The sequence below is a fragment of the Aristolochia californica genome, unplaced genomic scaffold (assembly GCF_029961685.1).
Source record: "Aristolochia californica isolate CCGP_79_NKW_82.1479 unplaced genomic scaffold, dmAriCali1.0.hap1 SCAF_14, whole genome shotgun sequence".
Taxonomy (NCBI): Eukaryota; Viridiplantae; Streptophyta; class Magnoliopsida; order Piperales; family Aristolochiaceae; genus Aristolochia; species Aristolochia californica.
The window spans coordinates 6,330,213-6,342,359 of NW_027181815.1; the positions used below are offsets into that span (position 1 = coordinate 6,330,213).

The window sequence follows — 12,147 nt, forward strand, 5'->3', positions numbered from 1 at the left end:
CTTTTCTACCTCTCTCACCATCACTTCAACTCTATGCTCTCACCAACTTAATGAACAAAAGACAACAAATTACTAAACTGCCCCTCACTTGGCTATTACAAAAATACCCTGATTTTGGTATCTCTCAACAAGGTGAGTCATCATATGTTATCAACTGGGCATCAAGATTGTTGACATTTTCATTTAGATATCATGAATATTTTGAGAGAAGCCAATTCCTTGGTCACTCATTTGCAAGTGATGGTTACTTTGATAACATCCTTGTGTCGGAAACTTCCTATCTCACCACCCAACTTTTTTTTATACTTTATTTCATTTGGATGTTGTTAAAGTTGTGTTTAGGTCAACTCCAAAATGACTAGCCAATGTTAGGATACCTTTTCCCAGCTAATAATCTTATGACTATCCAAAGTTTGATCTATGGGAGATTATTCCCATGAACATTCCCTCTTGTTTAGACTTAAAAAGTAGACAATGCGCTTGAGATGTGGACAACATAGTGGTTCAACCTTAAATAAGCTACAAATTAAACCCAACAAAATAGATGGCCTGCTCTTATACAATGTTAAAGTTGGGTGTAAATCCATTTCAAAATGACTAGCCAAATTAGGAGATCCGCAGGACCTTTCCAAACTTAGTTTGTGTGGGATTATTCTCACTAACTGTTTATTTCATTTTTTCTTGGTTTTTTCTCTTTCCTTTTTTATAGTCATTATCTTTCCCTCTTCTTTACACAGTGTTTAGGGACCCACAGATTCTGGCTTAAAGATCTTATGTGAATGGTGGATGGAGCCTTAATTTAAGCAGGGACTGAATGATTAGGAAGTTGTGGAGGTAGCTTCATTAATGTGTCTCTTGGAGGGGATTTTTATTTTAGGGAAAGGGTAGGATGAACTAATTTGGAAGTATCGTTCTTCAGGGTTGTTTACAGTTTCTTCGTTTTATGCAAAAAATATTAGTATAAATGTCCAAAGTCACCATGCATCACCATTGGTTTGATTTGCTGGTCCCCCTAAAGTTAAACTTTTTCAGTGGTGGACTTTTAGGATCACTTATTCATTCATTGTTCATTTGCTTTTGAAGTTTGAAACCTCATGCTATGGAAATTCTCTTTTCACTTTTGTTTCCCTTCTTTGCTGGATTTGATGGTTCAGATAATTACAAGGTCCCTTCTGCATCCGTGAAGTTGTTATGGCACGTAGCATCTGCTCGAGTTATTTGGGGCCTTTGGAAAGAGTGAAATAGTAGGACTTATGGAGATAATTCACGGTCTATAGGAGGTGTTATTGAGCATATAATTCACTATACTCAGTTTTCGGTTAGTAAATTTACTACTTTCAGTCACCTCCATACCGCAGTGCTGAGGAAGCATTGGAAGGACAGTTTTTTTCTCCTCTTCAAGACATGCTTCAGTTATGCAATTACCCCCTCAGGAGGGTTGGCTTAAACTTAATTTTGATGATAGTTTTAAAGGTAATCTGGGCCTCGCAGGAGGAGGAGGTGTATTTAGAGATGATTCATGTATGATCCTTTGTGTTTTCTCTGTTCTCTTGGGTGTTTGTGATTCTTAGGAGGCAGAATTTTGAGGCTCTCCTCTATGTTTTAAGGAGTTATAAGCAATTCTTGAGAGCTTCACTTATTATTGAAGGAGATTCTGTATACTAGTTTGCTCATGGACATGGTACATCCACTTTGGTGGTTACTTCATGTCAATGATGAGCTTTGTTCTCTTTGTTTCGGTGTGACTTTTGTTTGGAGTCGCGCTTTTTGAACTGCTAACTGTATTGCAGATTCTAGCATGATTTGCGGTTGATTTATGTGAAATTATTGTGGGTGATTGATTCCCTTTATATACATGATGAGTCTTTTTTTATTTTGGGCTGCTTCATATCCTTTTTTGTACTCTTGTAATTTATCTTTTTAATTGGATTTTCTCACATTATTCAAAAATACTTTGTTTAGTTCTTTTTACATTCACTGCTCTCTGGGCTTCTCTTTTTGTCTTTATCCAAAAAAAGGAAAAGTTTGAGAATCCAAAAACGAGCTGATGCAGATAAAGTGGCTGGATTGTCCAGTTTCTAGGCATTTGTCCTCTGGACTGCGCTTTTGTTGATAGATTGTTTTATCATACATGCCCACCATCTCCATCCATATAGATATTGTTAGCCTTCTGAATTTGGTTCTGTTGTTTCTCTCGCGAGTTTTATTTTCACTATATGAGATTAAAAAGGAAAAAAGTTATAGTTGATTTTGACAAGCTCCTTAATTGCTTTCAGGTTCTGCTGTGGGATTTAAACTCGATAGCCTTCTTAAACTGTCAGATACACGTGCAAGAAACAATAAAATGACTTTGATGCATTTCTTGTGCAAGGTAGAGTCATTGCATTGAAGTTCTTCTGAATATTTGCACGATCGATTCAATGTAGATACTGCTTATTGGTTTAATGCTAACATTTTTTAAACCTTTCAGCTGATTGCTGAGCAGCAGCCAAGTTTGCTGGACTTCCATAAGGATCTGGTTCATCTGGAGGCAGCCTCTAAAGTCCGTTAAATGCTACTGGATTTTAACTGTTTTTTTTGGCTGCCTATTTTTAGTGGGCTTTACTGATTTCAATTACTGTATCTTTGATAGATCCAATTGAAGGCTCTAGCTGAAGAAATGCAAGCAGTTAGCAAGGGTCTTGAAAAGGTTGAGCAAGAACTCATTGCCTCAGAGAATGATGGTGCTATCTCAGTTGGTTTCCGGAAGGTAAATAGGTCTTTATTATGAAGCCTAAAAATTATTTACCTTTATTTATTTGGGGACTGGGGAGAACTTAATTAGCCACATTTCCATCTTTTGTGTTTGATTGTTACTTGAGGAGACTATTGAATACTTTAGGTGCTACATTTATTTTATGTGGAGATTTTCCATTAAATTTTTTTCTTGAATGGTGACTTTTGAAAATTTTCATGAGAAAGATTCTGAAGGATTATGTGGTTAGTGATCTTCTTTGTGGTCAAGTGGTATTGCATGGTTCAGGGCCATGTAGCATAGGCCCTTGTGGCGCTGCAGCTTCATAATTCTGGCTGGAGTCCCCAATGTCCATACTATAACGAGCTTTTGATTGTCATTCTAACTTTTAGATGTATGCAAACAGGATTCAATTCCAGGGCTAATCCAGTTCTCTGATGGAGTCTGATCAAACTCTTATTTGATTGGACGTTTTTGGAATTTTGAGATGCATAAATTCTCATAGATGAGAAGCTTTTGAAGGAGTTATATTCCTAAATTTGAGATTTCCTTGTTTGCATGACATTTGATAAATATGTTATTTTTTTCAGGCTTTGAAATCTTTCCTAGTTGCTGCTGAAGCTGAAGTGAGGTCACTTACGTCTCTTTATTCTGAAGTGGTAGGTCCTCTGTTGCCCTCTTATAGCTGTGATTTGATTTCACATTGTCATGAAATTTAATTTTACCGAGATCGTCTTGCAGGGAAGAAATGCAGATTCTTTGGCTCTTTACTTTGGAGAGGATCCAGCACGCTGTCCCTTTGAGCAAGGTTTGGAATGTCTTCATGATAGGCTTTACTTACTAGGGACTGTCTTTGGTGTTTTGCCTTTCTAAGAAATTTTTTATGTGTGAGAGCTGCATTTACATGGTAAAATATTAGTTAATTAAGAGCCAGTGAAAAGATTGAGAGATGGATGAAATTATGGAAAGTGGATCATGCAAATAATTCTGCTACTTGTGCTCTTCCATTTTTGTTAGAGGTGTTAATGTTAGGTTCAAGTTTATCACAAAATGACTATTTGAATTTAGGAGACCTTTTCTCTTCTAATAACCACAGGATTTTCCTGGCTTTTGACCTACGTAGGATTATTCCAACTAATACTATACTAACATCCATATCTAAATAAATGGATAATATTTCGAAGACGTAGATAGCATAAATGGGGTACAAACTAGACAAGGCTGGAATTAGGCTCCATAGAATAGATACCCTGCTTTAATGCCTTTGTTGAAGTTGAGCCAAGGTCTATTGCAAAATGACTAGCTGATGTTAGGATGCTATTCCCCACTAACAACCACAATTTTTTTTTAATTTTTAATTTATGTATGATTATTTCCACTAACAAGGAGAATGAATTTCTGATACTAGGACAATCATGACCTTGACAAGATCAGGAATGCAGAACTAGTACAGCCTGAACCATCACACATTTAGTAATTGACCAAGCAACTGTGCTGTGTTTTACTGTTAGTTACTAGATCAGCGCCACATAGACTAATATCAACTTGTATTTGTCCTATATGAGGGATAACCTTCCCAATTTCCATTTGAAATGCAGCCATCTCAGATTACCTATTGTACTTAAGACAGCGACATTTGATGTAACTGAACCATCACACATTTAGTACTTGACCAAGCAACTGTGCTGTGTTTTACTGTTAGTTACTAGATCAGCGCCACATAGACTAATATCAACTTGTATTTGTCCTATATGAGGGATAACCTTCCCAATTTCCATTTGAAATGCAGCCATCTCAGATTACCTATTGTACTCAAGACAGCGACATTTGATGTAAGGTTGTCACTGGATTCTGGAGTATTATCCTCTTCTCCCTTTGCATGGTCTCTCAACTCCAATGCAAAAGTGGGATCTGGTTTTTCTATTGGATGCTAAATGATTAAACGTATGATATTTAAAAAAAAAAAAAAGACTTAATGACTTTAGTTGGTGCTTTCTGCCATTTATACTTGTGGACTCCAAGACTGAATCAGAGTACATTTTGCTTTTAGTTAGGACATAGTAATTTGTTGGCATTTCACTTTTTAGCCACTTTGTTCTGATAATTCTTGTTATTTCCAGTGACTTCAATTTTGCTGGTCTTTGTAAATACATTCAACAAATCGCACGAGGTGAATTTGAAGCAAGCTGAAGCAGAGAAGAAGAAAATGGAAAAGGAAGCCATGAAAGAAAAAACTAGCTCTATAGCCAAAAAGGACATCAGTTGATTACACAGTCACATTGGAAGGTTAACAATGTGTCACCTGCACATCCACAGCCAAGAGGCATGGAAGAACCTCTCTTTTGGGGGGAGTTAGTTAATGCTCGAAGGATTATGAATATTTGTACATGGGACTCCCTGCCGAGGTTGTATATATATCTGTTGCTCTTCACACTGGTAAAGAAAGCCAGGTAGAAGAAAAAGAAAGAAGAATGCCATGATAGAGCTCTGTCAAATCATAACATGAAACCAAAATGCAAATTATGCAAATAGGGAGGACTGCAGACAGATTAAGTGACCATTTACGGGAAGGTGACTTTTCTCATCCTTAGATTTCTAGTAGTAAATAGACACGTTCTATTTTATTTTCAACGGCCAACACCCAAAGTTCTCATGCAAATAGTGACTACCATTTCTAGGCCCTATGGACCATATGTTTCCTAGATCCTAGCAGAGATGATGTGAAAGAGCAATTATTTCAACGTATCGTAGGTTGACCTTAGTGTGCCGTATTTATTCATGCTATGACTTCTCTTGTGTTTTGCAGTTTGGGGGCAATTTGCTGTTTCAGTGCTTGGATTTGTCTTCCCTAGGAGATTCTAAAGCTGATATTCAGTAGGGTAACTATATAGCTCAAATTTGTGTAATGAAATTAAATGTACATAATGAGGGCCAACCTGGTCATGTCTTGTCATAGAGGGAGAACTTTTGAACCTTTATGGGTGGCATCTCTACCCACTGCCGCCACTGTTACATTTTGTATTGCTTGCATGCGTATCAATTGAAAATTCTCGGCTCTCTATGTTTTTGTTTCTTCCCAACCGCTTTCTCCGTCTTTTCTTTTAATACGCTGTTTAGGATTTTTCAATTGGATTTTGGACAGCTTCCCAATCCGAATATTGTCAGACGGTCAAATTCAAAAATACCACATTGGACAATTCCTGAATTTCCTGCAAATAGATGTGACAAAGAACAGAATTGTAATGTTAGGAAAGGCGTAAATTCGAAATTTTCACTAGATGCATGGATGTTTGTCCTGCCTTCGTGCCACCAAAATTAAATAACGGATCAGCAGATCAGACTAAAACGTATATAAGCAAGCAAATATAAGATATATACATTTATACATAATCTGCAGGCAGAACGTACATATTCTGTTACATGGATTTGATGACTGTGAGAAGATTTTTGTGAAATGGATCCGAAATATGTTCTAAAAGGTTTTGTATTGGCCCTTTACCCGTCAAAGCTGCTTGGATATAGAAGCCTAACCAAGCTACCATGGCTAAACGTCCATTCTTGATCTCTTTAACCTTTAATTCTTCAAACGCCTTGGGGTCTTTAGAGAGGCCTAGAGGGTCAAAAAGAAGGCCGCCCGGGTAGTTTATGTCACCTGGTAGATATATGCCAAGAGGTTCCAGAGCCTCAATCCCGCAGTATCTTGCATACTCTGGTCCAACCTGACACATGCAAAGTCAGTTGCTGTCAAAGGACATTGTTACACTTACTAAAGCATTTCCAATTACAAGTCTTCCAGGGTTTCGAATCTCATATGAGCTTTTCTCTAAAGCCATCAGTGCCCCTATCCGGGATATCTAAATCCAAGCCTCTCCAGGCAGGAAACGTCTTTCCCTAAAAACATTGGGAAAGAAGCGCCCCTTGGTCCTTTGCATAGGTGAAGGGAGCTCCTCCACCAAGGGAAACTCTCTCCCTGTTCAGGTAATTGGAGCGCTGTCTCCATCAATGAAATCTCCCCTGTGCACACACATATGGGCAAGACCTTCGCTGAGAAGAGTTTCCCTGCAGTAGTCTAGGGCAGTCTCTCTCTGCTTGTACGCCTGTAAACAGCAAGGCCTCATTCCCCCTCTGTAGGCAGTGGTCAGGATATAGTATAGGACTTACAATAAGTTAACCAAACTTGTCCTAATAAACCACTAATTAGATCTTAAAGTTATAGACTTCTCAGAAATTTATAATCAGGAAGAGCATTAATAGTTTTTTCCCATGATGTAAATATCTGGCTAGGGCACTAGCCCTAAAATTGAGAATAATTTTAGTTGTTCCAGTATTTTGGCCTTCTGCAGAACCAACATTGATATCACTTTCGGGGTTGTTTATTAATTGCAACTGAAACGATAAAAGGACCACTGGCAAAAGCTTTCATAAGAAAATTGAAATTGTCATCCATCTTGACTATTTTTTTATCAAGTAGATGATAGCATGTCCCCTTTTTTCCCCTTTACCTGAAAGAATCAGTTTGTTGAAATCCAAATTTACTGATTGGAGAAGTGGGTTTGTTTCATAATCGTAAGTAGAAAAGAAAGTATGAAACTGGTTTTTTTCATCCAAGTTTACCAAAAATATGAAAAGAGTTTCTTTATAACAGTGTTTTAGTTTCAAGCTGAGATAGAGAAACGAATATCACATATCCTTGAAGGACTTCCCTTCTCTTTCCCAGTAAATACTAGGCTTTTTAGAGCTTCAACAGTATTTCACTCAAAAATCATAGAGGGTTTTTAACAAAGCACGTTCACATTTTCAAGTATTTGTAACTAACACTTGGCTTAAGGTTGGAAATTAAAGAGAAGATAACTCTACGAGAATAACAATAAAAGAGATAACTCTCTCATGACTGTAAGTTAATTTAGAAAATAAATGCATCAATCCAATCCACTATAGTGTGTGGGAAACTCTTCTATGTTCCCATAAATCTCACATCAATAAACAGATTCAGGATGGAGCAACAATAGACAGCAGCAAGAGGAAGTCTTGTCAGTGGGTGGGGGGGATGTAGACTGCTCCAGCAGTACTATAGCACCGCCAGAGAAAATGGGTACCCCATAGTCTAATCTTAAAGAGCCTCCCACCAGTATATCAATGACCGTAATTTCTTGCATGAATGATTCAAATTATTCTGACCTATAACATGAAATGGTTCATTTCAAAAGATTAAAATTTTTCAAAGATGTTCGATCCATGACAGCACCTCACTAACCAAGTCCCTTGGGTGATTCTTAACCTATAGATTTTGAACAAATCTCTAGTGAAAGAGAGCCTATTTTCATGCCTGTCCTTACCCTTCCTCTTTTCTCTTGGTAAGTGTTTTCTCATTAAAATCAAACTGGTAGTTCTGAACTTTGGTCCACTTTATCATCTCCAATCTCATAACAATTAATCTTATTTGCTCAAAGATTGGTCAAATAACTTTTCAAAAAAAAAGTCAAATAAAATTCAAATAAAATAAGCCCAACAAGAGAAGTGGTGAATGCATAAGATATATCAAAAAGAGAAAGCTCTTACCATTAGGAGAGCTTGGCAAATAGCAATGACAAGAACTCCTTGACTTCCAGCTATGTGAAGCCCTGGAATGCCAAGATAGTCAAGAGTATCACCCTAGACAAAGAGGAAATAAAGAACTTACTTCTTCTGGAGCGAGCTTTCTTATTGAAGGATATTCGAAGAATTCAAGACATGATAATGACACAAAAATGCTAACAGTCACATGCTGTGGTGTTTCAAACCTAGCAAAAAGTGCAAGTCAGAGACATAATACTTCATGCCATGTACTATGACAATGAACAATTAATGGTTTTTACTGCTTCCTCAGATGCTTGCTGCATAATGGAGTGTAGTTCTTAGGCCACGCTCAATTATTAAATTCATTCAGTAGTGATGAGGCCTTTAGAAAATGAGATGGAAGGGATTTAAAGAGCTTGAGATGTTTCCAGTATTGACCCCTTGACAACCAAAATTTCATTAAGATCATCAGCCAGAGTCTTGACCAAATGACACATTTCGAGAAATCTAGATGTGGACTATGGAAATCTATATATTAGGGGCAGAAGACCATATATCAAGAAGTCAATGTCCTGAATTCACGAAGGAAGATTGGTGGATACAGTGCATTGGTGAAAAAGTGAAGGAACCATGAAAATTTTCATAATAATAATGGTACTTGCCTGAAGTTTGGCATAACCAACTCGCCACCATACAGGTTCAACAAAGTGTACTAGGCCAAACAGGTCTAATAACTCTGGGATAACAACACCAAGTGCTGCCAGCATTGCCCATCGGGCATGTAATATTTCGAAGCTGCAGCACCATAAATATAATTTGAAGTCAATGAGCTGTTTGGACAGGAGAAGCTACTTTGATCTTGACTTGAAATACCAACAGGTCATTAAGAGTTCAATGGCAGAAGCAATTTACATACTTGAAGAATTTCTCGAATGCCGAAGGATCTTTCCCAAGACCTGCAATATCGAAGCCATAATCACCGGGAAATTCTCCAGTGAGATATGCAGGATAGTTGAAAGGTAATGGACCAAGCCAACGGGGCCGCTCTTTTCCATACCAAAAACTGAAAATTTTTACCAAGGTTTTGTCATGAAACGATTGTATGTCAAGATTTTGCAAGACGAGATGCAAGTAGTCACAGTGTTCTTAATATTTTATCAAATCAAAATACCTATCATTTCTTGGTTTTGGAAAGCAGTCCAGTACAATATTTGACCAATTGCTACCCAACAACTATCCATAGAACATGGAAGATACCAGACCACATCTCCCATAGCTATTGGATGCTCCAAATTGAAGGCCACTGAATAGATATCTTTCTAAGCGACCCTATACTAGAATCCACAGATTGAATAAGAAAATGAAAAGAGACAAGTCCTTATACCGTAAATAAGACTAGCTTCTTCAGATTTTCTCAATAAAGTTTCTAATGCACATAGTGAAGCAGTGAGAAGGTAAAATATTTTATTAGTTCCACCAACTCAAAGAACAACATCTTAGAGAACTGAAGGCATTGTCGTGCATTCTCATGCTGACCGCAGTAAAATTGCTTAAAGCCATCATAGTCTGAAATTGAAGCCTCTTGAAACAGTCAAGTATCATTTCAGCATATTGAAAAGTAACAGAGTTACAAGGTACAAGACGAAATATAAGCGAAACAAGGAATGACCTTTCCTCTCTCGCCTTCTTCGATAGCTGTTTGAATTTAGAAGAGTTCTCTACCGCAGCCTTCTTAGTCTCCTGCAATCTTCGCTGAAGCGAAGCTCCTAAAGAGCTGTTAGCAATGGCTTTCACAGCGGTGAAAGGAATTGCTGAGAAGATCAAGACCCCGGCCAGCTGAAAACAAGAACCAACCAAATAAAATTAGTAAAATAAATTAGAAAGAGCAGAATTCTCAATTTCCAGAAAGAAAACTGAAAGACAGGAATAAGAGGAACCTCCTCCCATGAAGCTTTACAGACAGAAGGTGAGTTCGAAATATCCAAATATCCATCATTCCGCGTTTTCTGAGAGAAACATGTCGTTAGACGGAAGGCGTTGGAAGAAGTTAGAAAGGGGGAGGAAGAAGAAGCAAGAGTAGTGGAAGGCAACGGTAGTGTCATTCTGTGGACATGGAGAGCGCCTCCGGCCTCCCTCAGCTCGCTATGATGCTGATGGCGTCAAGGAGATTTAATGGGCCAAGTGATATGTAGGGAGTCTTTGGGCTTTTCAATATGCTCTTTGGGCTTTATGGCAATTAACAGGATTTTTTCCAAATTAGGCGTATATAATAAAAAATAGGTTAAAAATCAATATATTTCCAAGTCCCCAAATTTTAGCCGACATTGCAATGAGACTTTGAGACCTTAATCTAAAAACCCACAATCTGACCACATACCCAAGTTTCTTAATAAGCTATTTTTTCGAGTGTTAATCACCTTCGGGAGGAGGAGGCCCTCTTCGTCCTCGTCCCCCCTTCCGGTCTGCTCCTCCACCCCTCTCCTTTCTCGCTTTTTGTTTATACCCTGTGGATAAGGGTATTATCCGCGTTCGATCATACAGAGGAAGAGAAAGGCACCTAGTTCTCCTGTTTAACTTTTACTCCTCGTTTTTTATAGCTTTATCACTTTTTTTATGCTCTATTAGGAACAGATTTTAATTCTTGGACAGCATATTTAAATTCGGTAGTTCCCGATTAAAATTGGGCATTTGAAAAATAATTTTTAAGCAATTTTAACCCTAGGATCACTATTGATCTAGAATAAATTCCATTGTCCGAACATAGAGAAAATCAGGCACTCTTACACGGAAATTCCTAAAACTGAAGCAGGCAGCGGTAGCGAGGTACACTATCAACCTTTTAGTAACAGAGGAAATCAACAGCCGAGGACGAGTCAATCTTCGTCAATACGACATTCCTCCGTCTCAGGATTCTCCGAGCAGAAGGACTCAAGCGGGTCTTCTTTCTCCAGCTTCCTTCGGAGATCGGCCTTGGCCTGACTCACCTCTTCCACCTCGTCCCAAGCAACCTTACACTCGTCGGACTCGTTCTTCCCTTCGCACACTTCCTTCGCCTCCAGAACCTTCTTCTCGATCATCTCCGACAGATGCTGATCTCTCATCCTTGTCCCTTTGAATTTCACCACGGCCATGGCCTTGCCGGGAGAGAAAGAAACCCTTCTCTTCGCAGCTCCCGCCGGAAGCGACACGCTTGATCGTCGAGGAGCCGCGAATGAAAGCCTCGGATCCGAAGATGCGGATCGGAGAGATAAGGAGCTGAAAGAAGCCATGGTAATGACGGAGAAGCAGGAAGCTCGATCGGCTGAAAAAAAACCCTACTATCGGATGATTGGCGACGCGAACTAGAAGAAGAAAGGGAAGCTCTGTTTGTTCTCTTCTGAAACTTTGCTTCTTCCTTGTCGCGATTGTCATTTGTCAACGTCTAGAATTCTAGGTAGAGGGATGAACAAAGATTTAAAAAAAAAAAAAAAACAGAGAAACGGACGTGATCTTGAATTCTGCTTACACATCTTATCGCTATTAAGTATTAATGCAGCAAGTTACGAGTTTATATCGCAATTTAATTTTAAACTGTCTTTCATAAGCAATCCCTTCACTTCCATTTATGGGTTGTCTGTTGTCATAATAACCTTAAAAAGAAAGATATCGCAGCTAAATCGAGTGAAGACTAGACTGCGCAAATATTGTGTTTTTTTCGTTTTTCATCATTGGAATCATGAATTGTACAATACCATTTTGTTGAATTTTGCAATTCCTCAGATTGACCCGTTACAAATCTGAACAGTTATAGATTATAAGAGCATGTACGAGAAAAATCTCTACAAGAACAGGACAGACACAGGACTAGAACAAGTTAC

General features: G+C 38.3%; 3 protein-coding genes across 3 annotated transcripts in view; 1 reads left to right on the plus strand and 2 right to left on the minus strand.

The window, feature by feature from the left end:
• The window catches only part of LOC137949939 (formin-like protein 14), a 29,174-nt gene extending 23,360 nt beyond the window's left edge, over window positions 1–5,814 (plus strand). Inside the window, exons 15-21 of the mRNA XM_068796193.1 lie at window positions 2,277–2,371; window positions 2,471–2,542; window positions 2,633–2,749; window positions 3,325–3,393; window positions 3,476–3,542; window positions 4,855–5,305; window positions 5,541–5,814. Coding sequence (XP_068652294.1) covers window positions 2,277–2,371; window positions 2,471–2,542; window positions 2,633–2,749; window positions 3,325–3,393; window positions 3,476–3,542; window positions 4,855–5,000 — 566 coding nt within the window. The 3' untranslated portion in view covers window positions 5,001–5,305; window positions 5,541–5,814. The remainder of the gene's footprint in view (window positions 1–2,276; window positions 2,372–2,470; window positions 2,543–2,632; window positions 2,750–3,324; window positions 3,394–3,475; window positions 3,543–4,854; window positions 5,306–5,540) is intronic.
• Window positions 5,815–6,131: 317 nt separating this feature from the next.
• Window positions 6,132–10,392, minus strand: LOC137950319 (chlorophyll a-b binding protein 7, chloroplastic). Its single transcript, XM_068796714.1, has 6 exons — window positions 10,228–10,392; window positions 9,960–10,126; window positions 9,207–9,353; window positions 8,953–9,085; window positions 8,294–8,386; window positions 6,132–6,453 (listed from the first exon to the last, which is right to left on the minus strand). Exons 1-6 carry the CDS (start codon window positions 10,390–10,392, stop codon window positions 6,151–6,153), a joined length of 1,008 nt encoding a protein of 335 aa, XP_068652815.1. The 3' UTR covers window positions 6,132–6,150.
• Window positions 10,393–10,986: 594 nt separating this feature from the next.
• Window positions 10,987–11,775, minus strand: LOC137949938 (calvin cycle protein CP12-3, chloroplastic-like). Its single transcript, XM_068796192.1, has one exon. It carries the CDS (start codon window positions 11,557–11,559, stop codon window positions 11,164–11,166), a length of 396 nt encoding a protein of 131 aa, XP_068652293.1. The 5' UTR covers window positions 11,560–11,775; the 3' UTR covers window positions 10,987–11,163.
• Window positions 11,776–12,147: the final 372 nt, after the last annotated feature.